General features: G+C 35.3%; 3 protein-coding genes across 3 annotated transcripts; 2 read left to right on the top strand and 1 right to left on the bottom strand.

The window, feature by feature from the left end:
- The first annotated feature begins 211 nt into the window (after positions 1-211).
- On the top strand, positions 212-5,578 carry LOC115956380 (putative nucleobase-ascorbate transporter 10). Its single transcript, XM_031074778.1, has 14 exons — positions 212-404; positions 747-844; positions 949-1,125; positions 1,234-1,334; positions 1,453-1,528; positions 1,660-1,719; positions 2,280-2,464; positions 3,232-3,328; positions 3,525-3,611; positions 3,717-3,775; positions 4,357-4,448; positions 4,829-4,906; positions 5,028-5,191; positions 5,300-5,578. Exons 1-14 carry the CDS (start codon positions 212-214, stop codon positions 5,516-5,518), a joined length of 1,686 nt encoding a protein of 561 aa, XP_030930638.1. The 3' UTR covers positions 5,519-5,578.
- A 7,192-nt stretch (positions 5,579-12,770) lies between these two features.
- Positions 12,771-13,277, top strand: LOC115956381. Its single transcript, XM_031074779.1, has one exon. It carries the CDS (start codon positions 12,771-12,773, stop codon positions 13,275-13,277), a length of 507 nt encoding a protein of 168 aa, XP_030930639.1.
- A 2-nt stretch (positions 13,278-13,279) lies between these two features.
- Positions 13,280-13,645, bottom strand: LOC115956382. Its single transcript, XM_031074780.1, has one exon. It carries the CDS (start codon positions 13,643-13,645, stop codon positions 13,280-13,282), a length of 366 nt encoding a protein of 121 aa, XP_030930640.1.
- Between the last annotated feature and the right edge of the window lie 10,567 nt (positions 13,646-24,212).

The following is a 24,212-nucleotide window of genomic DNA, read 5'->3' on the forward strand; positions in this document are numbered from 1 at the left end:
AATAAATGGTACAAATTTCTGATTATCATTCTTATAATTAATAAATTAGTTTGATTTTTTTTTTTAATAGTAATATCTCCTTATAAATACATGTAACGGTCAAATTTTTTCAAGAACACTAGTCACCATTTTAGACTTTTATAGCTCTCCTTCTTCTATAATAAACATTTTCTTTACCATTCCCTCCTTTGTAACAGTTTCTCAAAATAACATGGCCCAAGAAGGTGGTGGTGGTGGCGGCAGCAACAATGCTGGCAATACTGGTAATAATGGTGGTGGCAACAACACTGGTGGAGGTGGTGGCAACAACATCAACAACAAAAAGCCTGAGGAGGTTCAACCACAACCAGTAAAAGAGCAGCTACCCGGCATTCAGTATTGCATTAACAGTCCTCCTCCATGGCGTCCGTACTCTTTCTCATATGTCTTATACTTTTTTTTGATAATTCGATAGTTACAAAACATGTTATGCCATTGAGCTATAAGGCTTTTTGCATAACGTCTTACATTGAGATTTACTGATTTTGCTTCTTGATGCTATATTTCTCCTTTGATCTTTATGTTGTTCTATCGGATCATTGTACTCATCCTTTCATCAATTAGATTTACCAATACAATAATTAATGTATATTCTTAATTCAATATTTATGTCTTTTTATTTATTTTATTTTTTAAAATTTCTTATTTTGTTGTACTTTTAAGTCCAAATTTGGATTAGGAGGACTTACATTTCTGTCATGATGCAGCTGAAGCTGTTGTGTTGGGATTCCAGCATTATCTTCTGACTGTTGGCATCACTGTTTTGATTCCAAGTATCATTGTTCCTCAAATGGGAGGCGGTGATGTAAGGATTACACTACATTTTCTTTAATGTTGTTTGTTTTCTTTCTGAATTAATTTATCTACTTGTTTAATTTACTAGAGATTTTTTTATTTTGGTCATCACAGGCTGAGAAGGCTAGAGTGATACAGACATTACTTTTCGTTTCAGGATTGAGCACACTCTTGCAGTCTTTATTTGGGACCAGACTTCCCTCTGTGGTTGTGGGTTCATATGCATATATTATACCCACAACTTCAATTGTATTAGCTCGTAGATACAATGCATATGTAGATCCTCATGAGGTTAATCTTTATACATTTCTTTGGTTTCTTTTTGGTAATTTTTCATTTTAATTGAGTGTTTTGACATTGTGCTGTACTAATGACTTTGCCTCATGGGTGAATTTTCAGAGGTTCATAGAGACTATGAGAGGAGTACAAGGTGCTTTAATTATTACTGCATGTTTCCAGATTGTGATGGGTTTCTTAGGCTTTTGGAGAAATGCTGTAAGGTACATTATCCATAATTTCCCAGTTTCATAAAATCTTGGTCTTGTTAATTAGTTTACAAGAAAATAATATGTTTGCTATATCGTAATCATGGATATCCTTAATTTCTTCTTGGATTAGGTTTCTTAGCCCCCTTTCTGTTGCTCCATATGTAACTTTGACGGGATTTGGTCTTTATCATCTTGGTTTCCCCATGGTAAAGAGTTCTAAAACTTTCATCTTTGCCCCTAGTTAATATTGCTATTTTTTTTAAAAAATTTATCAAAGCATTCTTTTTTGTTTGACTTGCAAGATTTTCCCCGTTCTTCTTCTTTTCTTATGTTGTAGATGGCAAAATGTGTTGAAATTGGGCTTCCTGGGTTGATTGTTGTAGTTTTCATCTCACAGGCAAGTAGCCAGGTTCTCTACTTACCCCGAGCTTACTCTATTTATCCTGGGTGACACCCATTTAGGATCATACCATATCATATCAGTTATTTGAGAATTGCTCAGGGATTAAATTCTCTCTAGGACAAACCACTAGAAGGCTCTCTTGTTTCTAGAGAGAGACAGAAATGAAGAAGACTCTATTACTTTGTATGCAATAACAATAATTGTTAAACGAAGTAGAGTTGACTGGACCATCACTTATAAAAAGGATGCATCGAGGAAAATAGTCATTCAATTGGTCTACTATGTTTTTAGGACAGTAGTAGATATAAAAAAGGCCTAATTCTCCTACTGCATAATGTTTCACTTAATATGATCATCTTTTATTTTCAAATTGCCAATAAGCTCTAGTTCAAATCCATTCCCTCCCATCATAAGATGGAGTGGAGAGTGAGGTAGATGTGCTTTATATATATATATATATGTGTGTGTGTGTATCTCTATCATTTGAAGTTTGATGATTGTGATTCTTATTGCTCTTTAATTTTCACGTCTGTTGTTGGTTTATGCTTTTGCAGTATCTTCCTCAAATTTTGAAATCAAAGAGGCCAATATGGGATAGATTTACAGTGCTCTTCACAGTTGCAATTGCATGGTTATATGCACAACTTCTCACCTCAAGTGGTGTGTACAACAACAAACCTGCAAAAACTCAGATTAGTTGCCGCACAGATCGTGCTGGACTCTTTACAGCTGCCCCTTGGTGAGATTTTACAAACAATGTCATATATGTATTTAGTTTTTTTTTCTTCCCACCTCTTGAAAACACAGAAATCTCCCCTCTTACTTTGATGAGGACTCATCAATAAGATATCTAAGATTGACATTTGAGTATCACAATTAACAATGTAAAGTTACATAATGCACCTAAAAGCAAAGTTTGACCACCCCTTCTCCCCAAACTCAGGAGCTAGACATCATGTTCTAAATCTATAATGGCCTATTTGTAAAGTAGATTTTTATCTTCCCTTTTGATATTCCATGCATATTGTTCATAAAGCCACACGAGATTCTACATTAATACTCTTGACATATAGAATAATGAGAAAGAGGTTTTATTTTTATTTTTTATAATTTTAATTCCCTGTGTTGTTTAACTGCTTTAATAGCATCTAGAGTAGAATGGCCTGAATATATCCTTTTACCGCATCATGGTGATCCTATGTATCATGGAGGGTGTTATTTCTATTCTTTGCATTTTAACGCTTCTAAGATGTTACAAAAGTATGAACCAATGCAAATCAGTGCCACATTTATTACTTACATAAGACAGAACATTGAAATGGTGTTGTATTCTTTCATTCTGAAAGAACATTGTCCTTCCCTGACTTTACTCTTTCAAGGTTTGAATACACCCAGTTAAATGGGAAGGCCATAATCATTCAGACAACTTAGCCTATGTTTTTCACATTCTTACAACAAATTTTGACTACATTATATGACATTATGCCATTGTGTCATCACATGCAGGGTTTATATTCCTTACCCGTTTCAGTGGGGAAGCCCCACATTTCATGCCGGAGAAGCTTTTGCTATGATGGCTGCTTCTTTTGTTTCACTTTTTGAGGTTCACTTCTGAACAACAATTACATGTATTTCTTGTTTATTAGCTAGCTACTCTGCCACCAAGCTCTCTAATTTACTTCTGAAAGCAGAAACTAGTCTGCAGCAAATAATGCACTTAAATTCAGATTTTTTGTTAACTATGTGAATTTGCAAGACCAAGAAAAATACTTATCCTAATTTTCCCCTTCTATTTGCAGTCTACTGGTACATTTTTTGCAACAGCAAGATATGGCAGTGCTACACCTGTGCCACCTTCCGTTATTGGCCGTGGTGTTGGCTGGCTGGTAGGATGTGTTTATGTGACATCTCATTTACATATCATGATTCTCTCTTCATTCTAGAATAAAGTTTTGCCACTACTTCACTTCTGTAATTTGTTTGATTTTCAGGGAATAGGAGTTTTGCTCAATGGCATGTTTGGCTGTGTAACTGGCGCTTCTGCTTCAGTGTAAGAAGCTCAAACCTCTAATTCAATACAGATTATAATTGAGCATATCAGATGCAGGTCTTCTGGTTCCACCTCTGACTCTAGTTTATGGACTAGTAGGTTTATTTTAAATATCATCTGTTAATAGTGATCTGAACTGAAGTAATTGAAAAAACATAAAATGATCCAATCTGATACTCATTTGGCATTGTTAGAATAATGGTTAAGTGATTAAGTGAACAAGTATTGAATTAGAAATAAGCCAATAATGTAAAAGTTTTGGATTTAGAGATCCAACTACACCATTCATTTGATATTTTTTCAATATAATCTGTTAATTAAGGCAAAGTTCTATAAAAACTCCTGGCTTCTTTGAAATATCATGAACAGTTCCCATAAGTTGAGCAGCCCATTCAAGGACATAAAGAATGGTAGGAAAATTGAAATATGTTTAATTCTTTATTGGATCTTCAAGCGTGTTACAACGAGTCACACACATATGGCGAAACATGATTTACAGATAAAGGAAAACACCCAACACATGCATACGAACATTTTGGTCCCTTATTACCTTTTCTAATTGTGATTTGCTTCATGTATAGGGAAAATGCTGGTCTATTGGCATTGACAAGAGTTGGAAGTCGAAGAGTCATCCAAATATCAGCAGGGTTTATGATTTTCTTCTCTGTTTTTGGTATGCTAGCTCAAGTAACTCATCATATCAATGCTTATAGCTTGTTGGCGCTTGTAGTAAGCAGTGGTTAATATTAAATAAGAGCTCTTTCAGATAAATTTTTGTTCTAAAATAAAATTCACTGACGAGATCCTGTCAGTGTTAAGTGTTAAAATTAATCAGGTTCTAAACCATGCCCATTTGAATGCAACATTTCATCCTATTCTTAGAATGTGAAACTAGAAGAGAGGACAACTTCTATCATTCACCCATCAACTACTTTCTTTGAAATCTTCATAACTGAAATGCATCTAAAAGTATATAGAAGAGTTGAAGTCATGACTATTGCATTATAATTAAGATTTATCATTTTAAATGTGGGTAATCATGTTCTTGACCAGGAAAATTTGGAGCACTTTTCGCGTCTATACCTCTACCAATCGTAGCAGCTTTATACTGTGTGTTCTTTGGCTATGTTTGTATGTATTCTATTTCACCCTAACTTCCCAATGATTAGGGAATCATGCTCAGTTTTTAGTGATTTGTTTTGTCCTGTCAATGGAAAATTAATGGTAACATGGTTTATAATGTTGCATGCAGCTTCTGCAGGTCTTGGCTTTCTCCAATTCTGTAACTTGAACAGTTTCAGAACAAAATTTATATTGGGTTTTTCTTTCTTCTTGGGCATTTCAGTACCACAATACTTCAGAGAATATTATCATATAGATTTCCGCTCTGGACACTTTCACACCAGCTCTGGATGGGTAAGAGATTTTAACTAAGTTGGTCTTACATATCTAATTATTTAGTCAATATATATGTTAATGCTCCCATCATTGGCATTTTACTTAATTTTGATTTATAAATTGCAGTTTGACGATATGGTGACTGTCATCTTCATGTCTCACACGACAGTGGCTGCACTGGTTGCTTTGATTTTGGATTGCTCACTCTCTCGTGAAACTGATACCACACAAAAAGACACTAGCTTGCATTGGTGGGAGAGGTTCAGCTTATATAGTTCGGATATTAGAAGTGATGAATTCTATGGGCTACCATGCAGGCTTAATAATCTTTTCCCAACCCTTTAAAACTATGAAAGAATGTATTTGACTACTACAGATGGAGTTCTTATCTTTCACTCATGAAGCGAAAATGCAGTTACAAAATTTTACTTCATTGTGTAGTTATATATGTCATCTTCGAAGCTTTGAAATGTTTTGTTAGTACTGTTAATTCTTTTCCAGTTTGATGTGGTTAGATTATCACTAAGTTTGCTCCTTTAGCTTCTTTTTCTTCTCTGCTTTTGTTGATTATATCACACCATCCTGGCAGGATTGATGTTTTTTTTTTGATAAGTATCCTGGCAAGATTGATGTTGCTGCCAGTCTCCATCTATGCACCATTAGGATTTAGTATGTACTATTTTTAGAACTTCATCATACTGGTGTTGGCTTGCGATGAAGCGGTTTTATTAGAAAAACAGGACCAAATACATTGTCCTGGAACAAGCAGAAAATATGCAAATACAACAAGGTCAAAGAATGCAATTAGGACTAAAAGTCTAAAACAACAGAATATCGCAAAGAAGAGAAAAACTGGCTAAAAAACACCAGACAACAAAACTGTCACAATTTTAGGTGTCACCATGACACCTCAAAATTGATTTTCATTTGAAGTTGGGTTTTTTTTAATAGAAAAAACTGACCAAACCAAATACATTGTCCTAGAACAAGCAGAAAATCAATACAACAAGGTAACATAATGCAATCAGGACTAAAAGTCCAAATCGACAGCATATCACAAAGAAGAGAGAAAAAAAAAAAAAAAAAAAAAAACTAGCTGAAAAACACCAGACAGCAAAACTGTCATAATTTTGAAAGCGTATACTTTTTTATACATCAAGTTGTACTTGGAATCCTTGATGCACAACTTGCAAAAATGATATATTTTTTTGGAGCACTTTAAAGAGACCAACAGAAAGGGCGATTGTAATGAACAAAATTGTGAGCTTCATAGCCACATCAACAGCTAGATCTGACATTGGCTACCATGGTCAGAATAAGAGAATGGTCTATTAGGATAAAAAAGCTGTAGAATGGGAGCAAGAGAGAATGAGAGAAGCAAAGAGAGGATCCATTGGGATTGAAAAAGATTTGGAAATGATAATAATCATATCGAGGAAAAGGGTCAACTCAAGTAAAGAGATAAGAAATGGATCCATTAGGATCTAATAATGTGAGAATTTTGAAAATCCATTAGGATCTAACAATGGTCATTTTATGGTTTATTTTGTGTAATGGTCTAAGAAGTCCAATATTTTATAAAACCCGACTAGGTTTAACCCTAGTTTCCATAGTGTCTATATATATATATGAGATTTTTCGTGAACGTAGCTACTTCCCTTTTCATCAATTTCGTATTTTCTTCTTTAAATAAAGAAAGGGCTTCCTTTGTGGATATATGCTATCAAGCCAAGCCATGTAATCACCGTGTCATTTTCTATTTTGTTTCCACCGTTCCACATCTCATCATCAATTTCCTATATTCTTTTTTAATTTCAACAAAAGTCCTCAGAAAATTTAGTGAGGCTGTATATTTTTTTTTGAGATCAGTGGGGCTGTATATTAAATCCTTCAAGAGGTGTGTTACAAAAGTCATGCTAATAAATAGTTGGCTAATTTAACTATTTAAGGGACAGTGAATGCATGAAAGAATAATACAAAGGCGGCTAAGATAAGAAGTTTGGACGCCAAGTCACACAAGTTAGTTATTTCAGTTACTGATTCAATACTCTATGGTTCACATTCAGTTGAAGACTGTCTCATATTCCAAGTCCACTTTCTTAATTCCATCTGTTTTATCAACCAAACTTCAGCGCAGTTTTCAGAGTCCCAAGATTTAAGAGAGACTCCTCTCTTTCCTTTCTTTATTCATCCCTTTCAAAACCAAGAAACGCAACAATGTCCTCCTCCTCATCACCATCATTGCATCAACAATCATCATCATCAGTAAGGAAATGTAGGGTGGATAACTGTGGAAAGGTACTCGACAACAATGTATCTAGAACATGCCGGGAGTACAAGGTCTGTGAAGACCATAAAAAGGCTTCCAGTGCCACTGTTCAAGGCTTAGACCAGCGCTTCTGTACTTTATGTCACAAGTAATGTCTTCCAGTTCCATCTCCTTTTTTATGTCATTTAGACTTCATGTTAGACTAGAGAAGCAAGTCCAGAAAACGAATCCCAAGAACATATAGGATAGGAAAAGAAGATTAAAGATTCTACAATTTGATCATTAACTTTTTGTCTGTTCCTATAGATTTGCTATTTACCTTTTTGAATAGAACTATTTTTCTTTGAATACTAGTGGGCAACTTTTATATGAGAAAATTTTTCTATTTTACTTGGTTAAGCAGATATGTAGTGAGAAATAGTGTTTATATTGTACAAGATTAATTGGTGTGAGCATGGGTGGGTGAAATGAATGCAGGTTTCATGAATTGAAAGAATTCCATGACCAGAAAAGAAGCTGCCAGCGGCGATTAGAGCAATTTAGGCAGAGAAATCTAGACAAAAAGAAATCTCAAGGTATATACTAATTTCATCAAGTTTTTTTTTTTTCTTTTATAGTTTCTTTTGATCGCCAATTGATTTTGATATACATCAATTAGTTTGTATATAAAAGATGCTGCACTTGGTATTCATGCTGCATTTAGATCTACCGCACGATTTATGGTACCCTTAACTCTCTTATCTTTTAGAAATTTCTGCAGATTTGCTTCTTCTACTCATTCTTGAATGCTAAGGAAGATGTAATCATCCTTGAAATGCTGTATAAGATCTGCTTATAGTTAGAGAAACTACCACTAAAAGATTCATGGTCATGTTAGAACTTAAAAAGTAGAGACAGATGTCTAGTGACATTGTACAGTCAAAAAACTATATACGCTACTCTGATGATACAACCTGATTCTTTCTTTGCAGGATTTAATCATATGGGCCTCTTTTCTTCTCTCTTAAATTTTTGTATTTGTTTTAAGTTGATTGGTATATTATTTTCTCATATGAAAAATTGACTCTTTAACCATGTGCATCTTTTTGTTACATTCTATTGCCCTTATTTCTATGCATCATGTAGGGTGGGTTTTCAAAACTACTACTTCTACTAATTAGTATTTGTTGTTAAGCTGACACTAAAAGTAAGCAAACCAAATATTTTGTAGCTCCAAAGCCTAGCAGAAAAGTTGCTAATTCATCAAAAGAAGATCTTGCTAATGCACAAGAGAAAATAAAGCCTAGAAGAAAAGTTACTCTTCCATTGCCAAATGCAGAGTGGGAAAAAAATCCTAGCAGAAAATTTATTCATTCATCGCCAGAGGATTCTGCTAATGCACAGAAGCAAAGAAGGCCTGGCAGAAATGTTACCATTCCATTGCCAGAAGATCTTGGTGAGGACGCTGCCGATTCTACTAGTCGGTCTACTTCTGCTCCAGCATCTTTTAGGGGCATTGAGGAGAGATTAGCTTCTTTGTATGATGAGGTGCATCAGGTTCGAGATACTCAGATCTATCATGGGCAGAAGTTGGACACTCTCCTTGTTAACATGTATCAACTGAACAAACGTGTTGGTCGTGATGCGGCTGTGGATCCACCAGCTGATGACGACGACGACGACGACGATGAGCTTGTTGCTTCTGATAGTGAAAGCAACTATGGTAGTTAGGCTGGTTGATAGGGCTGAGTAAGGAGAATAGAGTATATATTATTTGATTCCTGTAGTGAGGGGGAGAACATTTTATGTTTTTGATGTACTTGCTTTACTTACTTTCTCATGAACCTTTTTAATTGTTGTAACCATTTATGATACATATTCTTTATGGTTCTAAACTTGTGATTTTGTATTTTTTTTTTTCCATATGCTCGTTCTTATTGACTATTATGTGTTGCATGTGTTACTATTGCTTTGAGCATATTTTTACAACTTGTCATATTTTTCATTTGATGCCTTCATGCGTTTTGTTTAAGTGTATTTTAAGAAAGAGGTTTTTAAGTAGTGTCAAGACTAGAGCTGTGTTCTTGCAAATATCTTCTAGAGTTCAAGTTTAGATTAGGCTTATTTATAATGTACCTTGAGTATAATGTATTCCATGATATTTATATAGTCTTGTGTTTTTGTCACAAATTGTCAAATGAGGGGATTGTTAGAGTAAAACATTTTCGTGTGTTTTAGATAATTAATATGTAGTTCTATATTAAAGTCGACATTTATAGAAGATTTCAAAATTATATATATATATATATATAGTGTTTGGAATTTGAGGAAAAAGAGAGAAGCAAAGAGAAAGAGAAACCCTATATTTCTACTGTTTGGTTGATAGGGGAAAAGAGAAACAAGTTGAAAAATATAATCGCGTTGTTTGAGAAGAAAGGAGGAGAAGAGAAGAGAATGGAAATTGTGTTAACATCACTATTTTAAAAACCGGACTGGACCGATCGGTCCGACCGGTTCAACCAGGAACCAAGAGTCAATCCAATCCGGTTAAAAGCCTCAAAACCGGTCAACAACTGGCCAAAAACCGAGGTTGAACCAAAAATTAAAAAAAACAGTTCTATGCCCGGTTCGATTTTTAAAACCATAGTTAACATGACATTCTCTTGTTTGGTTGGTATTATAGGGAAAAAGAGAGAGAGAGAGAGAAAGAATGGGGGGAGGGGGGGAATGAGTATCCATCCATGCTCACTTTCTCATTTGCCCAAATTGGGCAAATATAAGGAGAAAGCCAAGTAAAATGTGCAATTTTTGAAGGCCTACTGCTAATAAAATTTAAAATTTCAATTTTATCAATCACCTAAAAAAAACATTTAGATTTTATTTAGAGTATTGAAGTAAAAATATATATCTTAATTAAAAAAAGTAAAAAATATATCTAATTTAAAATATATTATTTTTTATTCTTTTCTCTTTCCTCAGTCCTTCCAAACATGTAAAAGGGACGCATTTTCTTTTTCATTTCTTTTCCTGTCACTCCTTTCACTGTCTCCTCTTCTTTTTTCTTCCCCTCACACACGGCACAACTGGGCCCATAATAATTTGATGTCTGCTTACAAAAATTTGTGGTTGCAAAGTTTGACTTTTTAGGATTATAAAATTACTTTCTTGTCCCTCAAGTACTTTATCCTCTTTACTTCATAAGGGTTTAAAAGTAAAAAAATAAAAATAAAAATTTCTTTCCCTTCTCTTCCTTTTCCAGACCAAACAAAAGATATAGAAGAAAATTTTCTTCTTTCTTTTCACCTTTTATCTCTTTTTCCAAATTACATATGAGAGAAACATTTTCTTTTCTTTTTCCTACTCTTTTTTTTTTTTTTTTTTTACTTTCTCTTCCCTCAAATTTTACCAAACAATTAGTTTAGAATTCTAGTGCTAGGAAACCACCCAGAATCAGGGAATTCCACCAATAAGATTGAATTATTTTTTTAATTTTAAAAAAATAATTTATTACGCCTTGACCCCCAAATTACTGAGCTCGTCTCAATACACCCCTTCTAAACTACAAAATTAATCAAAGTCCCCTAATAAAGGCCATTTAAAAAAAAAAAAAAAAGAGTATACCCATTACCCACCAAACAATGATTAGTGTATATTCATATTTTATTTATTTAAAAAAAAAGATTAGTGTCAAATCCACTACCATGGAGCGTGCGTTGACTGCTCTCCAAAACTCCAAAAAAGATGAGACACACAACAGACATTGACAGACAGTTTGTGGAAAGTTAGAATAAAAATTAAAAAGTAGAGAAATTAGATTTAGATACCTTCTATTGAAGGTGACATTATCATACATGTGCAAAATTTAGTACCAAAGTCCAAAACTTTCAAGATCTTTAGTTATACAGTAGTGATTTTAAGAAAAAACTGTCTTGTGGGTTTGTCTCATTTTCTGTTTGGTGATCACTCACTCAGTTCCAAATTGGCATCTTAAAGCAGTTGTGGCTCAAAGTTCTTGGCTTTTTGCTTTGTGGGTAAGCTTTAAATTCTCATTCTTTATGATCTGCAAAGTGTTGTATAGTTAGTTTTTACCATTTCTGGTTGTGGGTGTTGATAGTTGGAGGGTTTTTGTTTCAAGCGGTTTAAAGAAATTTTATATGATATGTCATTCTGCAAAATCTTGAAATTTCGTTTGATTTGGATTTGAATCACTGTTGTTGTATTTATAACTGGTTGTTTATGCCTAAAAAGTCTGTACATTTGATGACTAAGTGAGCTTTGTTAGTCTTTAGATTTGTTGCAATTTTAAAAGACCCAGTAGACTGTAAGAGTTCTTTCTGCTTTCTTTTAAGGGTAAGATTGCTTTACTTTGGTGCAATATAAGGCTCCAATTATTTAGCAAAAGCGTAATTTTACTTAAAATTTTTTAGTTTCCATGGTTGATCAGCTTACAAATACAATTCAAACTTTTCAAGATCTATGGTGATTTATTTATTTATTTAAATTTGAATAATTTGTAAATTTGTCTTGGTTTGAACCAATGAATCTGCTGAGATCACTGTTATCTAATTGTTATGGTTGAAGTTGGTGGAGTTTTTTTCCTTTCCCATTGGCCAACATTTTGATTAGGTTTGCAAGCAATTATCAATTTCTTTTAAGATATGATTTATCTATAGATAGAATTTACTTCACTACTTCTGAATCCCTAGGCTTTAAACCCATTTCCTTAATTGGGTTTGTTATGAAAAAAAGTTGTGGGGAATTCTGTTTTGGGTGAAAATTAAGTAGGGACTTACCTCTTCAGACCAGTCAGATTCATGCTTTACTCACTTGTAGTTATCACAATTCAGGACATACTTTACTGGGTCTCTTCTTCTGGGGTTCAATTCTCCATTGATTTCCATCACTTGAAAAATATGAGTCTTTGTTGCTAAGCTTTGTTGAATATGGCTTTTTTTCTTCTATTCTATAACCTTTATTATGGACCTGCATTTGCTTGCAGAATCTATCAGCAGTATTATTTAGGCATGTTTGGTATGCGTGTCTGTGTTTCTGTGTGTGCGCGCACGTGCGTGATTGCATGCTATACTGCTCTTTTCGTTGAATTGAGATTTGCACATGCATCTATGTACTTGTTATCATGACTGTAAATTATATCAGGAAACTGACTTCAATTCAAAGAAATTCAGCTTTATTTCATAACATTGACATCTAGATACATTGTGTGGTGCTATTGCATTACAGGATGTTAATCTGCTCTAGTTGCTACATCTCTCTCAACAAGAATTGAAGGTTTACAAGTTCCGTGCAATAAGATATCTGCATAGACCTTTGTTTGAGAATATTATTAACATGGTTCAGACTCTGGAAGCTATCAAGGGTGGGGGAGGATCCATCAGAGTTGGGACCACTGGGACAATTAGTTCCCTGATGACAAGGGAATTGGATTCGATCAAATCTGCACCTCAGATGCCTCTGTCTTCCAGAACTAAACCACGTGCAGTACCTGTTTCAATACCCTGTGGTGCTGCAACTCCTAAAAGGGTACAAGCTAGAAAATCATGTGATGGGGCAAGCAGCAGTGGAAGCAGTAGCTACATTGATGATAGAAGCCATGAGATTATTAGGAAAACAAAAAGTTACACTAGAAATACTCATCGAATACCAATGCTTGGTTCTGATAGTATTGCGCTGGATAGAACTCTTAGTAGAAAGAAAACTGAAAAGAAAGGATCTAACATAGTTGAAATTGTGGACATAAAATGTGGGAACCAGGATAAAGCATGGGCTAGCCCTATAAGTATAACAAATCGTCTCAAGAAGCTGGGTTTCTCGAAGCTATCTGAGAGCATTATCTAAGCCTACAACTTCTTCAGATCAGATTTAAGGTTCCTGTAACTGAAACCAGAAATCCCGATTGGTCGATTGTTGTCTGAAACTTCCACCATAGAACATATGCCTGGTAGGAGCCTGCTGCCTTTATTTTTCTTCTTTTGGGTTGCTGTCACGGATCCAAAAGTGGGTCTGGAATGACTGCTAGAGGAAGCCTTGTCTGTAATAGGGAACTGAGGCTTCTGCGAGCTACCTTGGCAGCTTAATTCGAGCTGGCTGAAGTACTCGATTTCTTTCATTATAAGGGTTCCAACTGTGCCTCTAGTACCTATTTCTACTGGAGTGTGTGCCATTTCTTCAGGGACTTTTGTGGCAATGGTGCTTGATTTATGCATGTTTTGTTTGGTTGGAGTGATGGAGACTTGTGGATGAAGAGAGGAGGCTTTGGGGGGTCTTGTCTTGGTGAGGAAATTGCTTTGAGTCTGGGTCATTTGTTTCTGCTTTGTACCTGGTGTTTCACATGAACTCTTTACCTCATGTTCTTTATCTAAAGTGAAGAGCATTAGATTCTTGCCTGGTAGGAGGATTGGATGGTGATATGGTCATTGTATTCATGTGCTGGCAGTTAAAAACATTTAAGTTGCTTACCACTGTACCTTTTTCAAACTACTTGACTTCATTTAAATGTTTGCTGTATACCTGGGTCATAACTTGGATTTTGATCAGCATTTGATAGGGATTAGTAGATAGTGATACATGTTGAATTGTTATATAGCAGGTCTATTATGGTTCTTGAAATGACATCCAATCTCATTACCCAATTAGTATCATATGATGATGTAAGACTCAAAAGGAAGGATAGATCTTTTCATGGCCAGTTTAAGTTAGTTGTTACTTTCTTTTCATGTCTTCAATAACAAGGGAAAAGAATAGGATGCTTTTCTGCTTTGTGACGCAACTTGAGTGTCTCTTGCTTTTCATTTTATTGCTGTTTTAAAATTTGTCATAGGAAAGATGTGATTGAACTTCATTCCCCCATACCATGTGAAGTGTGAACGTTTTCATTTTTTTTGGAAGCATTCAATTTCTTTGTTCTCATTAAACTTTCTTGGTAATAAGAGTAAATGAAAATAAAGAAAACACCTCAGAATTTGGTAAGTCATCTGCACCTCTATATTTAAGGTGGCCGGTGATAAATTTTATACTGTCATAACTATATTATGAAAACAGATGAATAAGGTGATGATGGAAGGAACTAATAAGTTATGCTAACAAAGAAAGAGTACTTGTACCTTATCAGGAGGTAAAAGCAAGCTATTCATTGTTGGTGGCTTTGCTGGTCAAACTCTAAAGCTGAAAATGTAAAACCATTTGGTGAATCATAAATGCAGTCTCCTCTATCAGTGATGCAAATCTAAACATTTATTGTTTTTCTTATCTATTAAGAGTATATGTTTTGAGAAAAAAAATGCAGTGGTTCAGGTCCTCCACTTCTTAAAGATCACATTTATCAATTTGTTCTTATTATCATCCAGATTGTTTTGCAATATGTATTATGCATTATGGTCCTGCAAAAAATGGTCCAGTGGTCCACTACGAGAGCATTATGTGGGTGAGACCATGCTGTGTATTTTAAGGAGCGTGGTGCACACTTTGGATGAAGAATGGTTAATTACACAAAAAATTATAAAATATGAGATTTGCAATTGCATTATTTAAATTGTCATTGATCATAAATTTTATTGTTTCGATGTAACAAACATAGAATGTATGATATGATGGAGACAAAGTTTCCTTCCAAACTAGTTTCAAGAAATTTGTCTCCGACACACTACAATCTACATGACAGTTAAAATGATCATATACGTATACTTTTAGTTACATAATATTTTTAATGAATTATGTAACTTATTTAAATAAAATACGGGAATAGTTTTATAAATCATTATTTAGTGGATTAAAGAAGATTCCTTCAAACTGGTTTGGAGGAAAACTTTATCCCATAATAAATATTATCAATATCAACCAAAATTTATAAAATTATACATATAAAAAAGAAAATGTAAAATTCCTGTATATGTAACATTGTTGAGTCAACTAATCACATGTCAATAATAACTTATTAATATATGCAGCATCCATAACATTATCCTAATGACACCGACTCATAAAAGTTGAAAAACATTAATTTACATAAAGTAAAAGAATTAAACTAACTTACAAAAAGTTTGTTAACGACATGAAATGAAGTATATTCTGTCCCTTGTAAAATAAACATCAACACCATGTATCTCTTCCTCTTAACCAAAATTTTCTCAAAATAAGAAATCGTTTTTCATTCTCTATAAACCAAGCACAAGCTTTAAATTATTCTTGTCCACTGAGATATATGATATCGTATTTATCTTGTCATATATTTCTCCTGCATCAAACTATGGAAAATAAGATATTGGAACCTCTTGAACTCAATTGGTCTGAGTATTTTAAACAAAATATTAATAAATAAATGAAAAATTGTCCATTAATTAAATTATTTAAATTCAAATATGAAAAATAAGTACCTGTAGAAAAAAAAAAATTCTTTATTACTCTTAAATCTTAATGCCAGATTATTTAAGATTCAAGCCACATCTATAATGTTTAAAAAAAAAAAAAAAAAAAAAAATCAATTCTCACTTCTAAAAGACACTTTCTCAATTTGGTTGCTAGATAAGTAAAAGAACTCCAAAACATTTCGTATATGTAGTTACTGAAAGAGATCTGTGATTCTTAGAGAGAATGTTCTAGAAGAAGAAGAAATGAAAATTGAATCTTCTCTATATCAATAGATTACATCAGATACAACTTATATAGGCTCACCAATCATAACAGATTTTAGAGCTAAACTACTCTAACAATATCTTGTAAAGACTAATAGAATACATACAAGTGGACAATAGTGTAACTAATCCTATACTCAAAACTATCATACTAAACTACATACAAGTTTACAATATCATTGCTAAACTACAAGTCGTTTATGCAATCTTGTCTATGAACTAAATCTCTGTTGGCAGATTCACTTGAGGCAACACCGGCATCCTTTACATCCCCCCTCAAATGAAGGGGAGGATTCCCCATGAGTTTGAAAGACAGAGCATGAAAACGAGGGGAAGGCAAGCCCTTAGTGAATATATCAGCTAATTGATCCAAGGTAGAAATATACTTGAGAACCATATCTCTATTCAACACCTTCTCTTAGACAAAGTGGTAATCCACTTATATATGCTTAGTTCTGGCATGAAAAATAGGATCTGAGGCTAAAGCAAGAGATGAAACATTATCACACCATAAATATAGGAGGGTGATGCAAATAAACCCCTAAGTCCTTGAGAAGCATACACAACCAATACAATTCAGCAGTTGTAAGAGCAAGGGACCTGTACTCATCCTCAGTGGAAGACCTAGACACAACAGACTACTTCTTAGCAGACTAGGTGATAGGAGAATTCCCTAAGAAAACAATCATGCTAGTGATGGACCTTTTATCAATAGGATCCCCAGCCCAATCAGCATCACAATAAGCTGAAAGGGTGAGAGAACCAGGCCTAAAACAGACCCCTTTGTGTAGTATACCCCTTAAGTATCTTAAGATCCTTTTAGCAGCAACAAGATGAAGCTGAGAAGGCTTACTCATGAATTGACATGCCTTCTGGACAGCATAAGACAAATTTGGCCTAGTAAAGATCAAGTATTGCAAAGCACCAACAAGACTTCTATAGGCTGTTGGATCAGAGAGAAGAGGACTGACAGCAAAAGCATGAGAATGAGCAGAAGCACATGGATTAGAACAAGGCTCACAATCCAGCATATGAAAATTAGACAATAAATCCGTGGCATACTTGGATTGATGCACAAAAATGCCATCATCAGAATACTCAATCTGCAAACCCAAGAAATAATGCAAAGGACCCAAATCCTTGAGAGCAAAGGAGACTCCAAGCTGAGTAATTATGTCAGCAACAAGAACCTTATCACTGCCAGTAATGATAATGTCATCCACATATAAGAGTAAGTAAACAACATGCTGTGAATGAGTAAGAATGAACAAATTGTTGTCTGCACAAGAAGCATGAAATCCCAAATGGAAGAGCTGAGTGGTAAAGCTGTCAAACCAAGCCCTAGGGGCCTGTTTCAGACCATAAATGGCTTTGTGCAAGAGACAAACATGATGAGGCTTAGAGATATCCTTATATCCAAGTGGCTAACTCATGTAAACCTCCTCTTGCAACACTCCATGAAGAAAGGCATTAGAAACATCTAAGAGACCAACCAAACTGAACAGCCAAAGCAAGAATAATCCTCACAGTTGTAGGCTTAACCACTAGACTAAAGGTCTCAGCATAATCAAGACCATATTGCTACAAGTATACCTTGGCAACAAGTCTAGCTTTGAACCTAGCAATACTACCATCACTATTCCTCTTAACTTTGTACACCCACTTATAGCCCACAACATTCTTATCAGGTGGCAAAGGAACTAAAGACCATGTATGCTGCTGCTGCAAACTAGTAAACTCAGAATCCATAGCTTCAACCCAATGAGGATACTTAGATGCAATAGAATAGGAAGGGGGCTCAGTGCAACTGTAATCAGTCTAAACAGCAAACACTTTAGGCTTGAAAATACCATTCTTGGATCTGGTAAGCATAGGATGTGCATTTGTATTCATAGGGACAAGAGTAGGAACAGAAGCAGAGAGACTAGGAGCATCAGTAGAAACAGGTAAGACAGACTCAATAGAAACAGCAGAGGAAGAAACAGGTAAGACAGATAAGGCAGAATCAGAACAAGGATTTTCAGATGGAATAGAAGAAGAACTCTCAGAACAATGATTAGAATTAGATAAAACAGAATCAGCAAAAGGAATTGAGCTAGATTGAGGAAAACTCAAAGAAGAAATTGGAAGTAAAGAAGAAAAACCACACATTATAGGAAGATGAAGTAGCAGGAGAGGAAGATGACCCATCACTAGATACAGGGAAACTAGGAAAAACAGACTCATCAAAAACACAATGACATGAAATGTAAATTCTGCCAGTAAAAACATCTAAGCAAATATAACCTTTGTACTGAGGAGGGTAACCAAGAAATATGCATTGCTTAGACTTGGGATCAAACTTATGAGAGGCATACGGTCTCAACAAAGGATAATAAGCACAACCAAAGGTTCTTAAGGCATGAAGTGGAGGTTTGTGACCATACAATTTCTCCTAAGGTGAGACAAAATGTAAAACAGAAGATGGAAGTCTATTAAGAAGGTAAACAACAGCACTAAAGGCATAAGACCAATAAGAAGAGGAGAGATTGGAATGGTGAAGCATGGATAAAGCACTCTCCACAATTTGCCTGTGCTTCCTCTCAACAACACCATTCTGTTGAGGAGAATAAGAATAGGAAAATTGATGGAGAATACCATGTTCTAAGCAAAAGGACTTAAAATTGGTATTAAGAAACTCAGTGTTTTGATTTTAGCATTAAATTGAGTCTCAATCAATGAATTGAAATGTAAGAAAACTTGAAACACATAAGACTTCCTTTTCAACAAAAATAGCCAAGTAAAATGAGTAAAGTCATTAACAAAGATCACATAAAACCTATGATCAAGAACAGAAGTCACAGGAGCAGGGCTCCATACATCAGAGTGCACTAATTGAAATGGATATTCAGTATTTGATACATGATTAGGAAAAGAAGATATAGCTAAATGTAAAGCCTTAGCACAAGGATGACCAAGCCTATTGTGCCAAAGTAAAGTCTGTGGAGACATTGCAGCAAAGCCATTGGAATTGAGATGAGAAGAAGATGAGGAAGGCAGAGTAGAAGAGGGTATAAGATAAACTCCATCCTTACTCAGCCCTCTGTAAAGAACCTTCCACGTAGGTAAATCCTGAATTAAGAATTGATATGCATCAAAATAACAAAAGACATTATTCTGAAGGCATAATTTGTGAATAGATAGCAAGTTTGAAGCAATTTGAGGAACTCTAAGAATATTGTTCAAACAGAAATTATGAGATGAAGTAATGAGCTTACCATTGCCTATATGTGTCATTGGTAAATCCTGCCCATTGCCAACTGTTATAGACTCACCAGTTGTAGGTTGTTGAGCATGAGAAAGTTGAGACAAATCTGGTGTGATGTGATTAGAGGCACTAGTGTCTGTCAACCAATTCTAATTCTAATTAGCACCTGAAGTTACAGTCATTGATCTTGCAGCCATGGAAGCAAGCTTAGCTGGAGCATGCCTACCTTGGTAAGCAAAGTTCATACGATGATAACAGTCCAAAGCAGAATGGCCATTCTTGCCACAAATTTGACAAGCAACCTTCTGTCCTTGAGAAAAAGAAGACTTGTTCTGTGGAAAGAATTAAGAATCCAGTACTGGATTATTGGTATTATGAAACTGACCACTACCAGAGAACTAATTATGATGGAACTGACCACCACCAGAGAACAGATTACCACCTTTGCCATTGCCACAACCTTTATTATTTCCATTCTTGCCTCTTCCTTTTGTAAAACTTTGATTGAATTGATTAGCTGCCATAGCAAATGATGTAGAATCTCTAAGATCAGAATAAGTGGACCTCTTCTTGATTGACCTCTCTTCAGCATTCAAAAGTGTATTCAACTCTTCAATAGTAAGAATGTCATTCCTAATTCTGATCGCAGAACAAAATGCATCATACTTTGGAGGCAAGGCTTCAAGAGCTAAATGGATTAACTCTTCCTCATCAACACAGACTACTACAACCCCAAGTTTATCCCTAACCTCTTTGATTCTTTGAAAGAGAGAATCCATTGATCTTGAACCCTTCTTGATACTCATTAGCTCATCCCTCAAACTGAGCACATGAGATCGTGATACTGATGCAAACCTTTTCTCAAGCACCTTCCGAACCCTTCGTCCAGACTTCTGACCCATAGTAAGAGCCAAGATTGATGGAGAAAGAGTTGAATTAAGAAAGGTGAACAAGGCTTGCTCGCGACTCTTCCATTGGAAATACTCTAGATTAGCCACAGTTGTAAAATTCCCCGATCTATCCTTGAGAAATGGATCTGGATCATGATCATCATCACTGATGAAGTTGATCATTGAATATGCTACCAAGATCACTTCAATTTGATGTCTCTATAAAAACAGAATACTTGTATTATATTTTCTGCATCTTTACAAGAGAATTTACATTAATCCATAACTATACAAGAAGAGGAATTATAGGAGTGGTTAATTACAGAATAGAGAGATTTTAGGGAGAGAGATTATAGGAGTAATTACATATTCAAATTCAAATTTGAATTGAAGAGAGATTTGAGGGAGAGCTTTGTGGAACGGTTACTATTACAGCTCAAGTATGTGAGCTAGACTTATGAGCTGTGATAGCCCCCCTCAAGCTCAACGGTCTTGGTGAGACGGTGAGCTTGTTGCGAAAAAGCGTGTGTCGTGCTATGCCAAGAGGTTTAGTCATGATGTCTACAGTTTGATCTCGAGATGAGATGAAGCGAATATCAATGTCCTTATTGGCTACTTTTTCACGTACAAAGTGAAAATCAATTTCAATATATTTCATGCGGGCATGAAAGATGGGGTTGGCAGTGAGATAAGTAGCACCAAGATTGTCACACCATAAGATTAGTGGTTTGGCAAGAGAAACTTGGAGTTCTTTAAGGAGAGATTGTATCCATGTGACTTCAGTAGTAGCATAAGCAATACCATGGTATTCAGATTCAGTGCTAGAATTTGAACCAGTGGCTTGCTTTTTGGAGCTCCAAGAAATAAGATTTGGACCAAGGTAGAGACAATGGCCACCTTGAGAGCGGTGATCATCTGGACAACTAGCCTAATCGGCATCTGTGAATGCATGAAGTTGGATGTTGGTAGAAGGCTTAATGAGGATTCCATGATCAATAGTGAACTTTAAATATTGAAGGATTCGTTTGACTGTCGTCCAATGAACATTAGTTGGCTGCTGCATATATTGACAAACTTTATTGACTGAAAAACTAATATCAGGTCTTGTGAAGATGAGGTATTGGAAGGCGCCAACTGTGCTTCGATATAAAGTGACATCTTGGAAAGGATCACCAACATTCTTGGACAATTTGAGATTGCTTGCCATGGGTGTGCAACATGATTTGGCTTGGCCCATATTGGTTTTGAGGAGCAGATCAAGAATGTACTTTTGTTGAGATAAGAAGAGCCCATGGGGTCCTCTAGTGGCTTCAATTCCCAAGAAGTAATTAAGTAAGCCAAGGTCTTTGATAGAGAAGGCTTGATGAAGAGCTTGAATCATTTGTTGAATGAGCACAATAGAAGATCTTGTAAGTATAATATCATCTACATATACTAGTAGATAAAGAATATCACTAGATGATGCTTTGATGAAGAGAGATGTATCAGATTTAGCTCCATAAAATCCATACTAAACCAGAAAGGGGTGTAACTTATTGTACCAAGCACAAGGAGCTTGTTTGAGCCCATAGAGAGATTTGTGCAATCAACAAACATAATTAGGAGCATTGGGATCTACAAAGCCAGGTGGCTGCTGCATGTAAACTTCTTCATTAAGTGTTCCATGAAGAGATGCATTTTGAACATCTAGTTGATGTATGTGCCAACCATTTGAGATTGCCAAGGATAGAACAAGGCAAATAATGCAAGGTTTGATAACCAGACTGAAGGTTTCTTGAAAATCAATACCTTCCCTTTGATGAAATCATTTTGCAACAAGACGAGCTTTGTACCTCTCTATGGTTCCATCAGCCTTACGTTTGATATGAAAGACCTATTTGCATCCAACAATATTATGATGAGAGCGGGGTGGGACCAATGACCAAGTCTTATTTTTTAACAATGCATTTATTTCTTCAACCATTGCGTTCCTCCATTTTGGATCTTTGTTAGCAGTGGTGAAGCATGTAGGCTCAATGTCTTGAGGTGGAAGAGGATGTTTGGTTGAGATGAGTGCTTTGGGTTTGGAAATTCCATTTTTGGAACGAGTAATCATAGGATGAGCGGAAGTTGTTGTAGGTGGGTGATGAGGATAAGGTTCAGAAAAATTTGGTGGAGAGGTTGTAGGAGGAGGGGTTTGAGATGCTGGTTGAAGGATAGGTTAAGGTGGAGGAGGAGGAATTGGTGTAGATAATAAGCCAGGTTCTTGTGAGGGTGGTAGAAGATGGTTAGTGAGAATAGGCTGGGAAGAAGGGATAGATGGTGTAGATGTGGTAGTTTGTGTTTTTTGGTGGAAGGGAAATTTGTTCTCATTAAAGATTACATGTCAGGAAAGTTTTAAAGAGACAAAATGATTGATATTGATAGGAGTGGAAGAATTTGTTGAGAAGGGATAGTTGGAAGAAGTGGCCATTGTACCCCTGGGTATACAAGGCTCTGATACCATATAAAAATAGAATATTTGTATTATATTTTCTGCATCTTTACAAGAGAATTTACATCAATATATAGCTATACAAGAAGAGGAATTATAGGAATGGTTAATTATAGAATAGAGATTTTAGGGAGAGAGATTATAGGAGTAATTACATATTCAAATTCAAATTTGAATTGAAAAGAGATTTGTGGAACGGTTACTATTACAGCTTAAGTATGTGAGTTGGACTTATGAGCTGTGATAGTCTCCACACCATATAGTTGTTGTAATCAAGCTTCACAGTAGCCATACCTGCCATATTTGACAAGAGTAGCAGCGAAGGATTGACACCATGAGTGATTGAAGAACTTGTGGTTGATCTTGTTGTTGTAGAGGGTGAAGAATTTGTAGAAGACGCCATTATAGGCTCTGATACCATGAAAGAGATTTGTGATTCTTAGAGAGAATGTTCTAGAAGAAAAAGAAATGAAAACTGAATCTTCTCTATATCAATAGATTACATTAGATACAACTTATATAGGCTCACCAATCATAACAGATTTTAGAGCTAAACTACTCTAACAATATCTTGTAAAGACTAACAGAATACATACATGTGGAGAATTGTGTAACTAATCCTATACTTAAAACTATCATACTAAACTACATACAAGTTTACAATATCATGGCTAAACTACAAGCCGTTTATGCAATCTTGTCTATGAGCTAAAGCTTTGTTGGTAGATTCACTTGAGGTAGCACCAGCATCCTTTACAGTTACTAATCAATTAAACAACTTTTCAGCAGTAACTTTTATTGAGAAAATTCTACTGACCAAGGGACTGTCTAGCATTGCATTATAGGGGGAGATCAAGAGTTTTAAGATAATTAAAACTTGTTATTAGCAAAGTAGAGGAATTTGACAAGTTTTTAATATAGAACTCTTAGGCACCCTTAAAGCTCTTTATATTGAGTTTTGAAAAGCTCAACTTTTGAAACTTTTGACCTAAAGAACCTTTAAGTATTCTCGAATCGACCCAATTCCCATTCTCCATTTTCACTCTTTCTATATAATTGCTTCATCTTATGATTGCCGCTGATAGGTGAAAATTATTTGAATTCCTGTCACCTTCTTCTACTTTTCTTGAATTCTACTTTTAGAAAAGCTCCAAATGTAGATTTTTCTAGAATTTGCAAGTTTTATTTTGGGGCCTTCAAAACACTTCTTGTAGATCAACATTAATATAAAAGCTCTGGATGGATCCACCAATAAGGTGTTGCCAAGCATCACATACTATCTCTAAACTTCTTCCGTGATTCCATTTCATACCCAAGCCCCTCAAACTCGAATGACTTCTTTCCACTCCCACCTCCATAATCAAAATAAGCAGAAATGGAGCATGATCTGATTTGGATGCCACAAGATGGCCTATCTCTGTTCTTGGATACTTCATACGCCACTCATCACTACATATGACTCTATCAAGCCTTTTGGCCATCCCTTCATTCTCTTGCAACAAGCCACTAAGTGAATTGCCACCCCACATAACC

This window comes from Quercus lobata, chromosome 8 (assembly GCF_001633185.2).
Source record: "Quercus lobata isolate SW786 chromosome 8, ValleyOak3.0 Primary Assembly, whole genome shotgun sequence".
NCBI classification, from domain to species: domain Eukaryota; kingdom Viridiplantae; phylum Streptophyta; class Magnoliopsida; order Fagales; family Fagaceae; genus Quercus; species Quercus lobata.